Source organism: Salvelinus alpinus, chromosome 4 (assembly GCF_045679555.1).
Source record: "Salvelinus alpinus chromosome 4, SLU_Salpinus.1, whole genome shotgun sequence".
Classification (NCBI taxonomy): Eukaryota; Metazoa; Chordata; class Actinopteri; order Salmoniformes; family Salmonidae; genus Salvelinus; species Salvelinus alpinus.
Window position 1 is genome coordinate 44,378,013 of NC_092089.1, and position 21,943 is coordinate 44,399,955.

The window sequence follows — 21,943 nt, forward strand, 5'->3', positions numbered from 1 at the left end:
TCTCGTCACATTTTTGTCGACTAAAATAAAAAATAAATAATTTGTAATAATTATACTTTTTTATTAGGTTCTTGGTCACCACCCTGACAAAGGTCCTTCTTGCCTGGTTGCTCAGTTTGGTCGAATGGCCAGCTCTAAGCAGAGTATTTCCATATTTTTTTCAATTTCCCACTGATGGAGGTCGCTGTGCTCCTAGAAACAAACACATTTAACAGTTTTATACCTTTCTCCGGATATAGTGCCTTCGGAAAGTATTCAGACCCTTTACTTTTTCTACATTGTTACGTAACAGCCTTATTCTAAAATTTATTAAATAGTTTCCCCCCCCTCAATCTACACACAATACCCCATAATGACAAAGCAAAAACAGGTTTTTAGAAATGGTTGCTTATCTATAATAATACAAAAAAAAACAATCACATTTACATAAGTATTCAGACCCTTTACTCTGTACTTTGTTGAAGCACCTTTTGGCAGCGACTACAGCCTCAAGTCTTCTTGGGTATGACGCTACAAGCTTGGCAGACCTGTATTTTCTCCCATTCTTCTTTGCAGATCCTCTCAAAGCTCTGTCAGGTTGGATGGGGGAGCGTTGCTGCACAGCTATTTTCAGGTCTCTCCAGAGATGTTAAAGTCTAGGCTCTGGCTGGGACACTCAAGGACATTTGGAGACTTGTCCCGAAACCACTCCTGCGTTGTCTTGGCTGTGTGCTTAGGGTCATTGTCCTGTTGGAAGGTGAACCTTCGCCCCAGTCTCAGAACCTGCTCCAGAGCGCTCAGGACTTCATCACGGATCTCGGTACTTTGCTCCGTTCATCTTTCCCTCGATCCTGACTAGTCTTCCAATCCCTGCCGCTGAAAAACATCCCCACAGCATGATGCTGCCACCACCATGCCTCGTTGTAGAGATGGTGCCAGGTTTCCTCCAGACGTGACTCTTGGCATTCAGTCCAAAGAGTTAAATCTTGGTTTCATCAGACCAGAGAATCTTGTTTCTCATGCCTTTTGGCAAACTCCAAGTGGGCTGTCTTGTGCCTTTTACTGAGGAGTTGCTTCTATCTGGCCACTCTATCATAAAGGCCTGATTGGTGGAGTGCTGTAGAGATGGTTGTCCTTCTGAAAGGTTCTCCCATCTCCACAGAAGAACTCTGGAGCTCTGTCAGAGTGACCATCGAGTCTTGGTGGTTCCAAACGTCTTCCTTTCAAGAATGATGGAGGGCACTGTGTTCTTGGGAACCTTCAATGCTGCAGAAATTCGTTGGTACCCTTCTCCAGATCTGTGCCTTGACACAATCCTGTCTCGGAGCTCTACAGACATTCCTTCGACCTCATGACTTGGTTTTTGCTCGGACATGCACTGTCAACTGTGGGACCTTATCTAGACAGGTGTGTGTGCCTTTCCAAATCATGTCCAATCAATTTAAATTTGCCACAGGTAGACTCCAATCAAATTGTAGAAACAACTCAAGGATGATCAATTGAAACAGGATGCACCCGAGCTCAATTTCGAGTCGCATAGCAAAGGGTCTGAATACTATGTAAATAAGCTATTTTTAATACATTTGGAAAAATGTCTTACCCCATAATGAGAGAGAACAGGTAAACCATTTTAGAATAAGGCTGTAACGTAACAACATTTGGTTAAAAGGTCTGAATACGTTCCGTAGGCACTGTATATGCCTCATCACAATTCTAAACTCAGAAAAAAATAAACGTCCCATTGTCAGGACCCTGTCTTTCAAAGAGAATTCGTAAAAATCCAAATCACTTCACAGATCTTCATTGTAAAGGGTTTAAACACTGTTTCCTGTGCTTGTTCAGTGAACCATAAACAATTAATGAACATGCACCTGTGGAACGGTCGTTAAGACACTAACAGCTTTCAGACGGTAGGCAATTAAGGTCACAGTTATGAAAACTTAGGACACTAAAGAGGCCTTTCTACTGACTTTGAAAAACACCAAAAGAAAGATGCCCAGGGTCACTGCTCATCTGCGTGAACGTGCCTTAGGCATGCTGCAAGGAGGCATGAGGACTGCAGATGTGGCCAGGGCAATAAATTGCAATGCCCGTACTGTGAGACGCCTAAGACAGCGCTACAGGGAGACAGGGCGGACAGCTGATCGTCCTCGCAGTGGCAGACCACGTGTAACAACACCTGCACAGGATCGGTACATCCGAACATCATACCTGCAGGACAGGTACAGAATGGCAAGAACAACTGCCTGAGTTACACCAGGAACGCACAATCCCTCCATCAGTGCTCAGACTGTCCGCAATAGGCTGAGAGAGGCTGGACTGAGGGCTTGTAGGCCTGTTGTAAGGCAGGTCCTCACCAGACATCACTGGCAACAACGTCGCCTATGGGCACAAACCCACCGTTGCTGAACCAGACAGGACTGGCAAAAAGTGCTCTTCGCTGACGAGTCACAGTTTTGTCTCACCAGGGGTGATGGTCAGATTCACGTTTATCGTCGGAAGGAATGAGCGTTTGTCACAGCATCATTGTACTGAGCTTGTTGTCATTGCCTGCAATCTCAACGCTGTGCGTTACAGGGAAGACATCCTCCTCCCTCATGTGGTACCCTTCCTGCAGGCTCATCTTGACATGACCCTCCAGCATGACAATGCCACCAGCCATACTGCTCATCCTGTGTGTGATTTCCTGCAAAACAAATGTCAGTGTTCTGCCATGGCCAGAAAAGAGCCCGGATCTCAATCCCATTGAGCACGTCTGGGACCTGTTGGATCGGAGGGTGAGGGCTAGGGCCATTCCACCCAGAAATGTCCGGGAACTTGCAGGTGCCTTGGTGGAAGAGTGGGGTAACATCTCACAGCAAGAACTGGCAAATCTGGTGCAGTACTTAATGCAGCTGGTGGCCACACCAGATACTGACAGTTGTTTTTTATTTTGACCCCCGCATTTGTTGAGGGACACATTATTCCATTTATGTTAGTCACATGTCTGTGGAACTTGTTCAGTTTATGCCTCAGTTGTTGAATCTTATGTTCATGTAAAGTTTGCTGAAAATAAACGCAGTTGACAGTGAGAGGACGTTTATTTATTTGCTGAGTTTATCACGGAGCTCTACGGAGAGTTCCTTGGACTTCATGGTATAGCTTCTGCTCTGACATGCACTGTCAACTGTGGGACCTTATATAGACAGGTGTGATTATTTCTAAATCATATCCAAACAATTGAATTGGCCACAGGTGGACTCCCAAGTTGTACTGATATCTCAAGTATGATCAAAGGAATTTGGATGCACCTGAGCTAAATTCAGGCTGAAAAAAAGTGGGGTATGAATACTTTCTGAAACTACTGTGGCTATCTTAGCTAGCTTCTTTACATCGATTTGATGCAGTCAAGACGGGCACTACCAGATGGGATGATAGATGACCTATGGAATCTACAAGTCTATCTAACTAGCGTCAGTCCAGATGGGATGATAGATGACCTATGGAATCTACAAGTCTATCTAACTAGCGTCAGTCCGTATAGCCACTCTCTCCCTCCCATGTAAAACTCACCGGCCCCTACCCGTCATACTGCTGCAAGCAAGCAGCACCTAAGTTGTGCAGCAAGCCAGTTCAAGTTGAAACAATGTTATTAAAAGAAGTGTACATGTAGTTTGACCATTCGGAAATGTCATCATATTCTAATCGAGAAATTATTTTAAATTCCCAACCCTAGAATAGGGTGCATTTTGGACGCATCCCTTGCTTCCAACTCTTTTATTTGAATTAAGTAATCTACTGAATTTGAATGGAATTGAACCCAACCCTGCAATGGGTGATGCAGTCCTTTTGAGAGCACTAAATGTAATGGAAGGTCTTGTTTGTTGAGTAGTAGATGTAAATCCCCTCCGATTTTTGGGGGGGGTCAGCTAAGCTGCTTAACAGACTAGGCCTAAGTAATGGGCCAAGAACCATGCTTAGTCATGCTAACTGAACTTACCTAAGTTCATAATTTGTCAGAAAGCAATATGATGCAACACATCCCATTGTTGATTTATTTGATTGATAAAAGTATATTCGTGTTTTATTTGCATCTGTCCCATTTATAAATTAAGATCGAAACAAATAGCAATAAACTATTGCTCAAAACACTGAAAGTGTCATTGAGACTAATTGATAATGAGTAATTTGTGTATAACTTTCCCTAGTGCCTCAAGGTGATCTTTCTCTTGTCCCAGATGCGGTTAAAGAAACATCGATGGCACAACCGTATCCTGAAAACGCGCGACCCCCTCATCCTGTCCCTGGGCTGGCGTCGCTTCCAGACCATCCCCCTGTACCACATCGAGGACCACAACGGGCGCCACCGCCTGCTCAAGTACACACCGCAGCACATGCACTGTGGTGCCACCATCTGGGGTGAGAGCAGTAATGTGGCTGTAGTTTTAGTATTTGTTAGTTATTTGATTCAGGTGGCACCTTTTTCCTCCATTGCAACTATTCATCAGAGGGCTGTATCACATAGCAGGATCACTAAGTTAACCAGCTATCTTTGCACATTGAGATATATCTCTTGATTATCTGGTTCCTTAAAGAAGGTCAAGTTGTAAAATGTTGACGGCGTCGATCCGGTTATACCATGCCTATAGAACTACATATCTCTATGAAGTCGGAAATATTAAGTTATTTCAGTAAACTAACTAAATGACATGCCCCCCTGGTTAGAATTACATGGATCCTAAATCAACTTACCTGTTAGAATATAGGTCAAAGAATGAATCAAATGTGAACCCTGTCCTTCTCTGCTGTGTTCCCAGGTCCCATCACACCTCAGGGCACTGGCTTCCTGGCTGTGCAGTCAGTCTCAGGAACTAAGGTAAGAATCAGAGGCAGGCCACAAAGGAAATAATTACATGTAATCCTTTTACACTTGTGGGAATTTGGCTATATGTATAGGGCTAAATTGAAATGTTTCTTACAGAAGAAATATAAGATGCATATTGCATAACCATGGTAGAAATTGAAAGGGAACAGGTTGGAGATTGTGGAATTTATTAGACCAAAAGGTGAGGACACAACAGTTACCTGACACAAGACTGAATCCAAACATTACATTGTTGATACTGTTAGGTTCTAAAAAAAAATTTGCGGACGCTTAGTAAAGCTCAAACCAAGTTTATTCACCCACTGGGTCATACAGCTGCATAAGACAAATAACATTCAGACAAGCACTGGTATATAACCCTTTCTCCTATGCTGAGCCCCTCCTTACACATATGAACAGCCAATACACCTCTGTTGCTATCCAGAAGATTGGTGATCGGTTCTTCCTCATTTCATCTAACCTGACCTCTGCCCAAATTCCTCACTCCTCTCCAACTCATGGCTGACATGTTGACTTGTACCAGACCGTGGTTCTTTTCCTCCCATAGGATCCCTGATGGCTAACAATAACATATCCTGACAGAATGTAAACGTTCTACATTCTCCTTGTGATACGGTTAAGGATATTTCATATTTTCAAGTTTAGAAGTCAGAACCCATCAATACTATGTGCATTTTACACATATTGTACTTTTTTCAGCATTTGTTGATAATGAAATCTGAAAATACTCGGCATACATTCAGTGACATAATAGCCCAAATTTACCATGAATATTCTTATCTGCCACATACAGTGCATTCGGAAAATATTCAGACCCTTTGACTTTTTCCACATATTATTATGTAAAATGCCCATCAATCTACACACAATACCCCATAATGACAAAGGAAAAAAATGTTTTTTAGACATTTTAAAAATAGATGAAATGACAAATTTACATAAGTATTCAGACTCTTTACTCAGTACTTTGTTAAAGCACCTTTAGCAGCGATTACAGCCTCATGTCTTCTTCAGTATGACGCTACAAGCTTGGCACACCTGTATTTGGGGAGTTTCTCCCTTCTCTGCAGATCCCCTCAAGCTCTGTCAGGTTGGATGTGGAGCGTTGCTGCACAGCTATTTTCAGGTTTCTCCAGAGAAGTTCGATCGGGTTCAAGTCTGGGCTCTGGCTGGGCCACTCAAGGACATTCAGAGACTTGTCCCGAAGCCACTCCTGTGTTGTCTTGGCTGTGTGATTAGGGTCGTTGTTCTGTTGGAAGGTGAACTTTCGCCCCAGTCTGAGGTCCGGAGCGCTCTGGAGAAGGTTTTCATCAAGGATCTCTGTACTTTGCTCCATTAATCTTTTCCTCAATCCTGACTAGTCTTCCAGTCCCTGCCACTGAAAAACATCCCCATAGCATGAAGCTGCCACCACCACGCTTCACCTTAGGGATGGTGCCAGGTTTCCTCCAGACGTGACTCTTGGCATTCAGGCCAAAGAGTTGGTTTCATCAGACCAGAGAATCTTGTTTCTCATGGTCAGAGTCCGGCTGTCATGTGCCTTTTACTGAGGAGTGGCCTGATTGGTGAAGTGCTGCAGAGATGGTTGTCCTTCTGGAAGGTTCTCCCATCACCACAGAGGAACTCTGGAGCTCTGTCAAGAGTAACCATCAGGTTCACCGGTACCGTCACCTCCCTGACCAAAGCCCTTGTCCCCCAATTGATCAGGTGGCCAGCTCTAGGAAGAGTCTTGGTGGTTCCAAACTTCTTCCATTTAAGAATGATGGAGGCCACTGTGTTTTTTGGTACTCTTCTCCAAATCTGTGCCTCGACACAATCCTGTCTCTGGGCTCTATGGACCATTCCGTCGACCTCATGGCTTGGTTTTTGCTCTGACATGCACTGTCAACTGTGGGACCTTATATAGACCGGTGTATGCCTTTCCAAATCATGTCCAATCAATTGAATTTACCACAGGTAGACTCCAATCAAGTTGGAGAAACATCTCAAGGATGATCAATGGAAACAGGATGCACCTGAACTCAATTTCGAGTCTCATAGCAAACGGTCTGAATACTATAAGTGTTTTATATTTTTTATAACTTTACAATACGTCAAACGGGCTCATTCTGTTCCAAACAACTCATGGTATTGATGCCTTGTCATTCTTGTAACTGTACATCAAACATGGCGATCATTGACGTTTGTAATGTAAATTACATGAGTTTTATAATATGTAAGGTGCACATTTGGAGTCACAGGAGTGTGATTGGCTTGTATGACATCAGTGCGGTATTTATTATAACCCTCAACGTCTTTTAGAACAGATCGAGTCCCCTTCATTTACAGCATCCTCACTCAGACATTTTTTTGTGTGCAAAAGTAGCCCAGTTAGCTGCAGGGATAGGGACATCTTGTTTCAGGTGGTGCTCAAGTTTAGAACCATCTGTTAGGTGAATCCCGTAAAGCGGAGACCCTGAACTCTGACGTCATGTACAGCATATTACTGTACAGCCACTGCGTTACAATTAAGTCTTATCGGTGTCCAAATCTAACATTTTACAACCCGTATATGGGCTGGAGGGTAGAGGGTTAACATCCCTGACGTGGATGCACAACAGCAGTCAACCCTGAGGCTACGGCTGAGGACACAATCGCGTACGAGTAGTCCTGCTACGACCTCCAGAGCCATCAACTAGGCAAAAGGACAATATCGGACAATAGCTCCAACACATGTGACAGGGGCTACAGTACATAACGGACCACAAAGGAAGCCCTAGCCGTGATCTGCCCAACGATGCCTCTCTATAAGACAAACTCAATGCATTTTATACAGGCTTCAACAAAAACAACACAGAGCCCTTCACAAGAGCCCCCACTAATCCAGAGGACTGGGTGATCTCTCTCTCTCTCAGGGGCTGACGTAAGGTTTTTAAACAGGTCAACACTCTTAAGGCCCTGGGCCAGACGGTATTCCTGGGCATGTCCTCAGGGCATGCACAGACCAGCTGGCAGGCATCTTCACTGACATTTTCATTCTCACATGTTTCAAACCAACTGCCATCATTCCTGTTCCCAAAAACTAAGGCATCCTGACACAATGACTACTGCCAAGTAGCACTCACATCTGTAATAATGAAGTACTTTGAAAGGCTGGTCATGGTACACATTAACTCAATCATCTCAGACACCCAGGAAAAATTACAATTTACATAGTGCCCCAACAGATCCACTGACAACGCAATGTCAATTGCACTCCATTTTGCTCTTTCCCACCTAGAAAAAAGGAATGCATACTATGTGAGGATGTTGTTCATTGACTACAGCTCAGCATTCAACACCATAGTGCCCTCCAAGCTCAGGACCTTGGAACTGAACACCCCCCTCTGCAATGAGGCGAAAAGACAGCCTACAGTGAGGTGGTCAGAGACTTGTCCGTGTGAGACCAGGACATAAACCTCTCCGTCAACGTCAGCAAGACCAAGGAGCTGATCGTGGACTTCAGGAAGGAGGGGTCGGTGCAGATCCACATTGACGGGGCTGCAGTAAAGGGTCAAGAGCTCGGTGTCCACATCACTGAGGACTTAACTTGGTCCTCTCACACCAGCACAGTCGTGGAGAATGAACGGCATTATCTCTTCTCCCTCAGGAGGCTGAAATGATTTTGCAAGCCTTGCTGTTCATTGATTATTGATTGTCACTACCTTTTATCTATCTATTTTATCCTGCTACCGGTTACTATTACTCTTGTTTACATGTATATATTGCCACTAGTATATTACCATAAGTATTTATATATTCTTGCTACCAGTCACTTTTCAGCCCTGTTTACGTGTACAGTGCCTTCAAAGTATTCACACTCCTTTACTTTTTCCACATTTTGTTGTTACAGCCTGAATTTAAAATTGATCAAATTTAGATTTGTCATTGATCTACACAATACCCCATAATGTCAAAGTGGAATCTTTGTAGCTGAAATGTTTTGAGTCAATAAGTATTCAAACCCTTTTATGACAAGCCTAAATAAGTTCAGGAGTAAAAACGTGCGTCTCAAATCTCATTAACTAACATTGAGTGGCTGCTGCCAACATACTGACTCAACTCCAGCCACTTTAATAATGGAAAATTGATGTAATTTTTTTTAATCACCAGCCACTTTAAACAATGCCACTTAATAGAATGTTTACATACCCTACATTACTCATCTCATATGTATATACTGTACTCGACACCATCTACTGCATCTTGCCTATGCCGTTCTGTACTATGACTCATTCATATCTTTATGTACATATTCTTCATCCCTTTACACTTGTGTATAAGGTAATTGTTGTGAAATTGTTAGGTTAGATTACTTGTTGGTTATTACTGCATTGTCGGAACTAGAAGCACAAGCATTTCGCTACACTCGCATTAACATCTGCTAACCATGTGTATGTGACAAATAAAATTTGATTTGATAAATTGCATGGGTTAACATGATTTTTGAATGACTACCCAATCTCTATACCCCACACACACAATTATCTTTCAAGTGCCTTAACTTCTTATGGCTGCATTCCCGTTAACGGGATGATATGACAACAGCCAGTGAAAGTGCAGGGTGCCAAATTCAAACAACAGAAATCTCATAATTTAAATTCCTCAAACATACATGTATCTTACACCATTTTAAAGGTAATCTTGTTGTTAATCCCATCAAGTGTCTGATTTCAAATAGGCTTTTCAGCGAAAGCACCACAAACGATTGTTAGGTCACCGCAAAATCACAGAAAAACACAGCCATTTTCCAGCCAAAGACAGGAGTCACAAAAAGCTGAAATAGAGAAAATTAATCACTAACCTTTGATCTTCATCAGATGACACTCATAGGACTTCGTGTTACACAATACATATGTTTTCTTCGATAAAGTTCATATTTATATCCAAAAACCTCAGTTTACATTGGTGCCATGTTCAGAAATGCCTCAAATATCCGGAGAAATTGCAGAGAGCCACGTCAAATAACAAATACTCATCAAAAACTTTGATGAAAGATACATGTTTTACATAGAATTAAAGACACACTTGTTCTTAATGCAACCGCTGTGTCAGATTTCAAAAAGCTTTACGCAAAAGCACAATATTCAATAATCTGAGAACGGCGTTCAGCCACAAAAGAAAGCCATACAGTTATCCGCCAAATTGTGCAGTCAACAAAACTCATAAATAGTATTATAAATCTTCACTTACCTTTGCTGATCTTTGTCGGAATGCACTCCCAGGACTCCCACTTCCACAAGAAATGTTTGTTTTGTTCGGTTATGTCCAAATAGCTATTTTTGTTAGCGTGTTTGGTAAACAAATCCAAAGTCTGGAAGTGCATTCACTAAAAGCAGACAAAATGTCAAAAAGTTCCGTAACAGTCAGTAGAATTGAATCAATCTTTAGAATGTTTTTAACATAAATCTTCAGTAACGTTCCAACTGGAGAATACCATTGACTTCAGATGTGCGATGGAACAGAGCTCCCTCATGTGAACGCGCATGGTCAGAGCATGGTCAGGTCATGGTAGACCTGACTAATTCCTGTCTCCTTCAGCCCCACTTCACAGTAGAGGCATCAGACAAGGTTCTACAGACTGTTGACATCTAGTGGAAGCTGTAGGGAGTGCAAACAGATCCATATCCCACTGTGTATTCAATAGGGGCTGGGTTGAAAATCGACCAACCTCAGATTTCCCACTTTCTGTTTAGATTTCTTCTCAGGTTTTTGCCTGCCATATGAGTTCTGTTATACTCAGACATCATTCAAACATTTTTAGAAACTTCAGAGTGTTTTCTATCCAATACTACTAATAATATGCATATATTAGCAACTGGGACTGAGGAGCAGGCAGTTTACTATGGGCACCTCTGGGCACCTTTCATCCAAGCTACTCAATACTGCCCCTGCAGCCATAAGAAGTTAATCAAGTAGTGAATTTCAAGCACAGATTGAACCACAAAGAACGGAGGTTTTTCAATGCCTCGCAATGAAGGATGGTGATTTGGTAGATGTGTGTGTAAATTTAAATTTAAAAAAAGCAGATGCTAAATATCCCTTTGAGTATGGTTAAGTTATTAATTATCATTTGGATGGTGTAACAATACACCCAGTCACTATAAATATACAGGTGTCCTAACTCAGTTGCAGGAGAGGAAGGAAACTGCTCAGGGATTTCATCATGAGCCCAATGGTGATTTTGAAACAGAGTAATGGTTGGGATATGAGAACTGAGGGTGGATCAACAACATTGTAGTTACTCCACATTACTAAACTAAATGACAGAGTGAAAATAAAGGAAGCCTGTACAGAAGAAAAAAAAACATGCATCCTGTTTGCAACTAGGCACTTAAGTAATACTGCAAAAAATGTGGCAAAGCAATTCATCACATTTGCAAGCATGGTGGTGACTGAATCATGCTGTGTTGTATGCCTGTCATTGTTAAGGACTGGAATTTTTCAGGATAAAAAAAATTAACTGAATAGAGCTAAGCACAGGCAAAATCCTACAAGAAAACCTTGTTCAGTCTGTTTTCCACCAGACAGCGGGAGATTAATTCACCTTTCAGCAGGACAATAACCTAAACCACAAGGTCAAATCTATACTGGAGTTGCTTACCAAGAAGACTGGGAATGTTCCTGAGTGGCCGAGTTACATATTTGCCTTAAATCTACTAAAATCTATTGCGAGACCTGAAAAGGGTTGTTTAGCAATGATCAACAGCCAATTTAACAGAGCTTTGAAAAGAATAATGGGCAAACGTTGCACAATCCATGTGTGGAAAGACTCAGCTGTAATCTCTGCCAAAGGTGCTTCTACAAAGTTTTCACTCGGGTGTGAATACTTATCTAAATGAGAGATTTCTGTATTGCATTTTCAATACATTTGCAGAAATGTCAAAAAACGTTTTCACTTGTTATTATGGGATATTGTGTGTAGAAAATATATTTAATCCATTTTGATTTCTGGCTGTAACACAATTTTTTTTTGAATAAGTCAAGGGGTATGAGTACTTTCTGAAGGCACTGCATGTCTCATTCTGAGACGCTGTGTGCTAATGCCTCAATTGGTCAACTCTGCTGTCTAAAGAAAAGAGCGGGTTGTAGGTTGACTCTGCTGCTGCGATTGGATAGCGTGCAGCTGTACTGTAGGTTAACTCTGCTGCTACGATCGGGTCACATGTAGCCGTGCTCCGAATAAATAATTACTTGCTGCCAGCCTCAAATCTCCATTTTGGAAGATATTGACTTTCTACCACTTACACTTTAGTAGATTTTGCAACTAGTACAATTGTTTACGACTCATATCGATGCAATATCTTTTTCAACCATAGAAGTTGTTTTGAGTTCAGCTCCTCTTTAAAATGTTACCATATTATGTAAATACCCTGTAAATGGTGAACTGGATATTTGTATTCATTTATTTGTCATTATTAGCACAATATGTACGTACACCTATTACACCAAAGATGGCTCATTTGCATTTGTCAAGAGTAACCTACAACCATACCAGTACACAGTATGGCTTACTTCCAGTAGGATCTTTTAAGTTTTCCGTTCTCTCTTACAGACCAGTTTCCGCATCGCAGCTACAGGAGTTGTCCTTGACCTGGACAAATCTGTGACCATAGTCAAAAAGCTCAAGCTGATTGGCTACCCATACAAGATCTACAAGAACACATCCTTCATCAAGGTAGGATGCACCTCATAGCACTACTGACATACCATAGTTCAGCTACAATATACAGTATTTACTTTTTGTGGTAGACATTTGTTTATCTGTTGTAGAACAGGATAACAGAAATAATCTAACACTATGGACCAACTGTGTAACTAATGGTTTATGAATGTATTAATATATAATTATTGGTTCACAGCAAAGTTGTGAAACCTATTCTATGAATTCTTCTTATTTTTTTCCTTGACATGGTCAAATAACTAGATTTTTTTCCCTTTTTCTAATTTGGCACACAGAATCTAGAGGCCATGAGTAACTTGGTCAAAAAGAATGGCACGATTGACCTCCATCACACTGTTTGACCTAGAGACTTGAAACGGTTGTTGTCTTCATGCTGAAAAAAATTTGCCTCAAGGACCCATAAGGTCTGTCGGGATAGATATCCCTCCATCTTGGACATTTTGGAAAAACGTATTCTCAAGAACCATAAATCCAAATGATGTATGTATGCCCATGGTACATCTCGTAACTTAGTTTGAGAAAAGCTAAGGGATTGGTTAAGAAATGGCTGGGTTATTGATCAATTAGGAAATACTTTTAACTTTATGGTCATTACCATGATGAACCATGTTAAGTTTGGAATTTAGTTTCCTTTTGTTTTTAAGATCTTATTTAACAATTCACTTTTTTAACTATGCTTAATCATAAAAAAAATCCTAATGGACTAAGTCAGATTCACTCCAAATGTGGCCACACTATACCAGTAGGTGCATTTTAGCACTAATATGCTAAAAAATACTTTTTTATTTTTATTTTCATGAACCAGATTTTACGTGTCCATTTTAACCACTGTAAATCCACTCCGCAGTGGCCTATCAACTTGAAACTTGTAATCGCTATCATGGACTTCCCTAAGATGAAACACACTGTATTTGGTATTGATATCTCAAAAAACAAGGAAACTATTAACTTATTATTTGCATATGTAACGCTTATGTAACGCTAATACATTACATCAGTCTTCAATGGGTTAGAATTTTTGTTGTTGTTGCTGCATTCATATGGCTGCACTGTACCAATAGACGCACGTTAGCACATATGCTAATGCTAAAAATCCTTTAAAAATCTTATGAACCATAAATCAGATTGACTCCAGATTTGGTATATAGACGGGTTGGATGTTTAGCAACAAAACGGACACATACGCTGCTATGGGGCAAAACAGACTGGGTTGGCTTAGATTATCGACAACATGTAAACTATATTTCTTATCCAATGTTTAGTCTCAGTTGTTGGTTAGCTAGCTAGTCAATTTTAGCCATATTAGTATTGACTTGAAGTCAGTCTAAACACCTCAAAACAAGACATGGTATCAAGAACAAGATTAAACGAGCTGAAACGAGTCACTTACGATTCCCCACATGGCAGTTTCTTGACATTGTTGGTAGCTATCTGGCCATCCAGAATCACAACTTAAGCTTCTGCCCCATTGATGCATGCACATGGGTTAGCTGACAACGTCACAAACTATCTAATGAATTAGCCTCTAATGAATTTGAGAATGATTAGTTGCTGCATTCAAAGTCGACCACACTACACGGCCCTTATAGCCCTGGTGTGATAAGAACTGAACCGATGAACATGGGGCCATGAAATTTGTAAACCTTATGTATATGTCCTTATAAGTTGTGTGAATATAAAGTCAGATCAGCCCTACTACTCTGAGTATAAATGAGACTCAGGTCCACCCCAAAAAATTCAGAAAAACGTGAGCTTTACACTTCTGTTATGTTCCCAGGGGATGTTCAACACCGTGCTGGAGGTGGCGAAATTCGAAGGGGCTTCCATCCGAACTGTCAGTGGGGTCAGAGGTCAAATTAAGAAGGCCCTGTCAACGCCGGTGGGAGCCTACAGAGCCACGTTCGAAGACAGGCTGCTGATGAGTGGTGAGCAACTGGCGCAGTCTAGAGCATTTCATAGTCCCAAAAACAACCCTTAGCCCCCTCACCCTACCCTCTATGCGCTTGTGGAGATCTGAAGGCTTAGATAGGCAAAAGTAATATGGTGAAAATTCCAGTAGTAGTAGGATTTACACAATTTGACAAACGTATGTATTGCCTGCAGCAGATTGCTCCTACTGTTTTGGTTGCACATTTCATGGAAACTTCTATGACCGTTACAGTAATTTGCACGGAATACTGCCTTTATATTCCTAGCTAGTACTTCTGGGTGTGTTTACACATTGCGTCCCTGTGCTCCTGTTACATGTTGTTCATTACTCTTGTGTGTAGATATTGGTTACCTGTTTTCCTGGTATATGTTATTTAGGGTTGGCCCCGACTAAAAAAAAAATATTGGTAGACCAAAAGTCGTCCGTTCTTTTCACCAATCGATTGGTCAAAATTTGAAACCGTGTATTTTTCCATATATAGACACACCCTATATGCTTTTATTAAAATCAACTATATATGCATTGAGCTTGTCTGATGCTTTAAACTCACTGTTTGATGAAATAAGACACATGACTCGAGGGGAAAGAGATCACGATAACCAGAGGAAAAAACCTTAACCTGACCCGACCATCCTCCTCCCGCTCCTACTGGCTTTTACAGATCCTGCTGTTACTCATCTGAAGTTGCCGGTAATGGGCTGTACGAGGAGTTAGCAAACTTTCTCATGTGGAATGCAAATGTATCATACCATTTCTACTGATCTGCATGCCAGTTATGGTTTTCATATGTACATTTGTGGAACAGTTTCATTTTATTTATAATGTCTTCGTATCTCTAAATCATTGTCATGTGGTTAATCAAAATGCTATCCAAATGAAAATTATGAACCTAAAAAGTAACTTCTGCCATTGACAATTATGTAAAAATAGCCTATAAAGGCAACAAATAAAAACCTTGCAGCCTGCAGGTAGAAAAGAATCCTGATAAAAAATAAATATCACATTGTTGCAGAAAGGCCACGTGTAGCCAAACTTGAAACATTGTATTAACTTAGGTCCGGCCTGAAGTGCCTTGCAATTTTGTATAAAATATTCTGGGCCCAGAGGCCGTGTCTAGACTTGACAGTTCACGCAGCTTTAGTATTCTGATCATAGAGTTCTGTTCACGGAATTCCGTACGCGTGCATCTACGCCTACATTTAAACGTGTCCGGATTCCCTATTCCCGCGCTATATTCAAATGCCAGTATGCATTCTAAAAACGGTGAAATCGGCAAAATATGGTAGCACAACAACTGATGGCAGTAGATAACTACTGTAGCTAACAAGCAATTCTAAAGGGATTGCAAACGGGTTAGCATAACTGTAGGCCAAATTTTTTTTGTTACAAATATTAGCTAGCTGGCTAGTATTTGAGGCCAGCAAACACGTTACTCACACACTAGGAACGTATTTACTCCAACGTTATAATGAAAAGGTGCCTCGGTCCCAGAACAGAAGTATTCTTGAGACTGTACCCACTGTATGAGCTTTCCGTAGCCTGATTGCATCCAGACTGAGGAGAAATCTGCACACAATGCAGCCTGACCACCTTCTGAAGTGGTCAGTTTGATCTGAACACAAAGCAACTTTTGTGCATCTAGACCAGTCTTCTCAATGTGGTCTTTTGTATTCTGATGGCAGAAGTCAAATGTACGTGTCAAGTGTAGACACGACCAGAGTTTCCCGCGCTAGTGAGCTCAGCACAGGAATTGTCATTCTCAATGGATGTAAAAACAGACTTTGTTTGAGGTGAACAAAACATTACTTTGAGACGCTCCACAGCTCATTAGTGGTGGTGCGTTAAGCCAATCAGAAATTCTATCAGATCCCCAAATGGGCACATTTATGATCAGGCCAGGTAGCCAATACGCCTACATCTATGCGTAATCAGGTGCGCATCCTTACTCAACATTGACAGGAGCGCTCCAAACAAAAGACAATGACTAAATTGACAAAACTCATAAATGGAATGAAATAAACCAAAACTTGTTTCTCAAGTGTAGCAAAGGTTGTGCACTCTGCAAACGATTAGTCTCGCCCTCCACAATGGACTAGTTCACGGAGAAATATATATATTTGCTACTGTTCGACTAAAAACAATCTTTGTCGACCTACCGCCTATCGGCCAAACAATCGACCAGTCGAATAATTGAGGTCAGCCATAATGTTAATAATTACTCTTGTTCATGTGTGTAGACATTGTGTTCCTGCGCTCCTGGTACCCGGTGTCAGTCCCTCAGCTCTACAACCCCGTGACCTCCCTGCTGATGCCAGCGGGCCAGAAGGACAGTTGGTCGGGCATGAGGACGGTGGGCCAGCTGAAACACGACCTGGGGGTCCGCAACAAGCCCAACACAGACTCACTGTACAAGGTAAGGCCAGACCGACGAGGTGGCAGCCAGAATACATAGAGAAAAAAGGAATGTCCACTCACTGTTTGTTGCTTCCAAACATGACCCTAATTCTAAACCTAACCGTAACCCTAGCAAACAGTTGCATATCAACAGATAGTTTGGCCATCTGTAGATGATCGATAGGGGACTATCCAAATAAAGTGTGACCTGATCTTTTGACGAAGCTCAATTTATTAAATATGGAGGCAGTTAGACTATCAACCGTTTATTGTTCACAAAAGGGGCGTTTTTATTAGGTATTTGGGGTGACTAACGTAAGACATTTGGTAAGTAAAAATGCCGCATAGCAAAACATAACACCACACAGATTCATTTATGGGTACATTTCCTACTTCCTGCCAATCCGAGAAGCATCTAGCTGCCGGATCTGCAAATCTCAAAAGTCATGTGCGTGCGTCTCAGATGGTGTTTTTGCATCTCAGATGGCATGTGTGTAGTGCATTAACACCCTGGACCAGAGCTATACTCGATCACTAGCTCTGGTCCAGGACGGTAGTGCGCTGCACACATATCAGTCTGCACATTAGCTCTGGTCCAGGACGGTAGTGCACTGCACACATATCAGTCTGCACATTAGCTCTGGTCCAGGACGGTAGTGCGCTGCACGCATATCATCTGAGCCACTACGTATCGTAGTGGCCGACGTTGGGAAAGTGTTAGGATTAATTTAGTTTTGTAATACGTTTTGGATACAATGTTAATTTCCTACTTGTAGTGATTTTTCGCCGAAAATGTACAACCAAACAACCACTGTTGTTTGTGCTTTAGCTTCCACGTTGATATATTGGCTACGCTAGCTAGCTGACTACTTCCCTCGCTGTAAGGTTAAAGGATCTATGGGAAAGCTGTGCTCGGCAGGCGGGGGTGAAGGACACTGTCCCGATGTTGTGAAACACCTGCTTGCCATGCGTTCTCTCCCCACTAGACTATCACGCGGTGACATCCAGGTGGTTACCAATATAAGTTATTTCTCATAAAGGCTGCTATCCTACTTGGAATAAAAAAAACTTGGACCAAAACATTTAGCTACGTTAGCTAACCCCAGCAACACTGTGATACAGCTGCCCAGTGGGAGGCACCTCTGATTGGCAGGCACCGATACAACACCGGTGCACTGGTCATTCGGCACAGGCTTGTTGTCGTGCATCCCAAGGCATGTCACTGTGACATCCATGGTGACCAATATTACAAGTTTATTTCTCGCTCGCCAATTAGAATAAACATATCTCTAACTAGCGGCCAGCATTTAATGTCTTTTTTACAAATGTGAAACCGAAGGCAACTTTCCACATTGCATGGACAGTAAAGTTTGTCTAAATCTAATTTCACCACCCGTGCTGTTGGTGGCGTTTACGCTCCATCTTCTCTGGCACCATTTGACATCTGTCCTCAGCTCCAATGTCTCACAGCGTCTGTAGTATGAAAAGGTATCTGCTGAAGCAAGACTATTGGCCTGATTGGATTCTGAACCTCTGACCTAACCCTTGACCCTTTCTCCCCCCTTGGCAGCCGGTTGTGCGAGCGCAGCGCCACTTCAACAAGCTGCACATCCCCAGGGAGCTGCAGAAGGCATTGCCCTTCAAGAGCAAGCCCAAACAGGACCAGCCCAAGGGAAAGACGCCCAAGGACCTCCAGAGGCCCGCTGTCATACGGGAGCCCCACGAGAGGAAGGTAAGGGTCTCCTTACGGAAACGATAATGAAAAATCCCATGATGTTTGTCAGATTTACTCATTCTCTTTATCTCTGATGTACTAATATGCTGTGAAAGCGAAACCGGACTGGCCAAGGTGCAGGCTTTTGTTCTAGCCCAGCACTAACACATTTGATTCAACAAATGGTGGTCTACATGATCTAAATCTGTGTAAAAGCTGGGCTGTAACAAAAACCTACATACTGTCGCCTCCCCATAATGTGGTGGGCACGCACACACACACCAATAACTATATATATGAATGGACAAAGCCATTGATCACGGTACGCCATTCATTCCTATGTGAAGACTCCTTAGCACATTGAATCCAAATTTAACATTTACATTTAAGTCATTTAGCATAAGTCGGTTAAGTGACGTTACAGGCTCAGTGCTGCTCCCTCATTGAGTAACTCCAGTTGAAGGACGACCCGGGTACTGCAGGCTGCCATTAGCAACTAATTATCCTTAACTTCTGTGTGATATTTTAAAATAGTTTCAAGGACATACAACTGGTGTATTAAAGTAATTATTGGTACCATGATTGTCTTAGAATATTTTTTTTTACAGTAAGATGGACCACGAAGACTGCCATTTTTTCATTCACTATAATGGATGGTCCTGTTTTCTGCCAACAATGCCTGCAGTACCGCGATCAGCCTTGAACATTTGTGGCTTCAATGACTGCCCCTGACACACACGAATGACACTGCATTTGAAATTTGAGCATGTTCCCTCTCTTTTTCACCAGATGGCGGCGCTGCTCAACGCGCTGAGCACGGTGCACAACTACAAGAGCAAGAAAGCGCACGTGGCGCAGCACGCTAAGCACAAGGACTTCCTGCGGCAGCGGGACAAGGCGGAGGAGGACAAGCTCAAGAGGCAGAAAGAGGCGAAGAAGAAGCTTTACCGTATGATGGGCCAGAAGGAGAAGAAGAGTCAGAGGTCCAGTCTGAAAGGGGCGCCGCAGGATGACTGATTTTTAAATCAATATGACTCTAAAAGACCAGTGTAATAACTTTTCGGCCTTCCAATGGAATGGAATAATCCTCTGTTTAAGCATAATCTGTTGGGCTGCAGTGGAGTAGGGAGAAATCGCCCCTAGATGCTGATCTTGGGTCAGTTTAGCATTTTCCCCGTTAAAGGGATACTTTGGGATTTTGGCAATGAAGCCCTTTGTCTACTTCCCTAGAGTCAGAAACTCATTCATGGATACGATTTTTATGTCTCTGCATCCAGTATGAAGGAAGGATTGGGGGAGGGGAAGCTGATCCTAGATCTGTACCTAGGTTAATCTTCACCCAAAGCGTCTTCAGTACTGGGGTAAGAGTATAAATGCAAGGAATGGATGAACATCCTTCAGCTTCTGTAGCCTGGTTGTGTAATGTGGTTTTTCAACGCCAGTTATTGACACCTCATTTTGAGTGGTTCCATAGAGGAACCAGAAAGAACTGTATATTAGTCATATCTCTACCACTCGTCTAGCTTCAATCGTGTGGTGTTTTAATAAAACATATTATAAAAATAGTATGTTGTGAGTGCCTTAACTCTAAAAGAGCATAAAAGTAAAGTAAGTGTAATTCTATAATATATTTTGATCGAGTAGAAGTTTCATAATGGCTAGGTTGTTACAAATGCACTGATAAGTGGAAGCACATGGCATTTCAGAAACTTTGAAGTTGTGCCTGTCAGAGCGAACTCATCATGGATATAACCCGTTTTAGCATGGACATTGCCATTGAGGACTACCACCATTTTAAAGTAGTCAACTGGGTGGGATTCCTGAGTTGGGAGCAATCTGCCAATGAAGAAAAATGTACTACTTTAAAATGGAGATGGCCACAATGGCGCTGCCCATGCAGTCAGACGCTATAGAGCCCCACAGCGGGTGTCATAATACCTTAGTGGTCAAACAGGGAAATCCCAACATTTCCACCATGAATTTTTCCCATAAGGAATTTTAGAAACACTTAAAATAAGGGCTGTGTTTCGTGTAGGCTTAACCTGGTCGGACGTTTTGATATCATGCAAGGTGATTTAACAATATATTTGGCTCTATTTACTGATTCTAAAATGCTAATTAGACATCATGCAAGACTACAAATCCCTGCAAGATCCTGCACGTCATCTCTAGCTGACACCTTTGCTAACAGGTAGTGTCAATTTAAAACTTGCACAAGACAGCTCACAGAAGTGTCAATTGTAAAGACATTTATTCATTACTAAATTTAGCTAACATTAGATAGTTAATCCAGTGTGGAAAGTTGCTAATATTAGATAGTGGCAAAGGTAAGAATCTCTGGATTAAGTATTCGGCAGTCTCGTTCAGATCAACGTGGCATTTGTAGTTCTTTATGATGGCCACATTAGCGTTTAATTTCTAGGGGTTAAATATAGGCGAATATATTGATAAAAGCCACCTTGTCCTAGACTAGAGAGATCTACATGGTTATCAAAATGACACTCCAGGATAAACCAACATGAAACACGGCCCTTATTATTTTCTAAAACCCCTATGGGGGAAAATTAATGGTCGAAAAGCGATTGGAACCATTTCCTTGTTTGACCGCTAGGTTTTATGGGTATGAAGACTCAACCTGTGGTACTTTAACGTTAGATACAAAAATGAGTCCTCTGTCTCTATGGTCGGTTGTCACACATCTGCCCTCTCATTGGCTAGAATGGTCCCACCTGATCTCGCCTCCTCCCACCTGCCTTCCATCTTTGAGAACATGTATTTTCATTGTTAGTGGTCACTCGAATATAGATTAACACAGGCTAAGGAGATCTTATACGTTTTTGCCTCCTCCCACCTGCCTTCCATCTTTGAGAACATGTATTTTCATTGTTAGTGGTCACTCGAATATAGATTAACACAGGCTAAGGAGATCTTACACGGTTTTGTTCTGAGATAGTCAGTTAACATGACCTTAATGAATACCTTTTGTGCTTTTTGTGATTACATGAATGCTTCAAAGTTCAAAAAGTGACGTTATCGGATGAACATGATCTCATAGAATAAAACTTGTAAAATCTAAGCCTGTGTTTACGATACTTTTTCACTGTTTATCTAAAAAAATAACTTTAATTTCCCCATAGGCTTTGGCCAACGAGCCATGCCGGAGTTGGTGCCTATAAAAAGACGCCATTACTATTGTGCTCTATACAACAGCTGATCCAAAGGGGGTGTGGCATATGTCAACTCTTCTGCAGTGGGAAACACTTGGGGACTCCCTAAAAACACGCCACTTCGATGCAGGTTAGGAGAGCATTTTCCCTAACCCTTTCCCTAAACTTACTAGGTTAGGAGAATTAGGTTAAG

General features: G+C 41.9%; 1 protein-coding gene across 4 annotated transcripts in view; it reads left to right on the forward strand.

Moving 5' to 3' along the window:
• bms1 (BMS1 ribosome biogenesis factor) overlaps positions 1-21,659 on the forward strand; it is a 39,913-nt gene extending 18,254 nt beyond the window's left edge. For all 4 annotated transcript variants that reach the window (XM_071397400.1, XM_071397399.1, XM_071397401.1 and 1 more), the window contains 7 exons: positions 4,197-4,377; positions 4,776-4,834; positions 12,417-12,539; positions 14,323-14,470; positions 16,713-16,888; positions 18,440-18,601; positions 19,373-21,659. In XM_071397400.1, the coding sequence (XP_071253501.1) occupies positions 4,197-4,377; positions 4,776-4,834; positions 12,417-12,539; positions 14,323-14,470; positions 16,713-16,888; positions 18,440-18,601; positions 19,373-19,600 (1,077 nt within the window). In that variant the 3' untranslated portion in view covers positions 19,601-21,659. The remainder of the gene's footprint in view (positions 1-4,196; positions 4,378-4,775; positions 4,835-12,416; positions 12,540-14,322; positions 14,471-16,712; positions 16,889-18,439; positions 18,602-19,372) is intronic.
• The last annotated feature ends 284 nt before the right edge of the window (positions 21,660-21,943 follow it).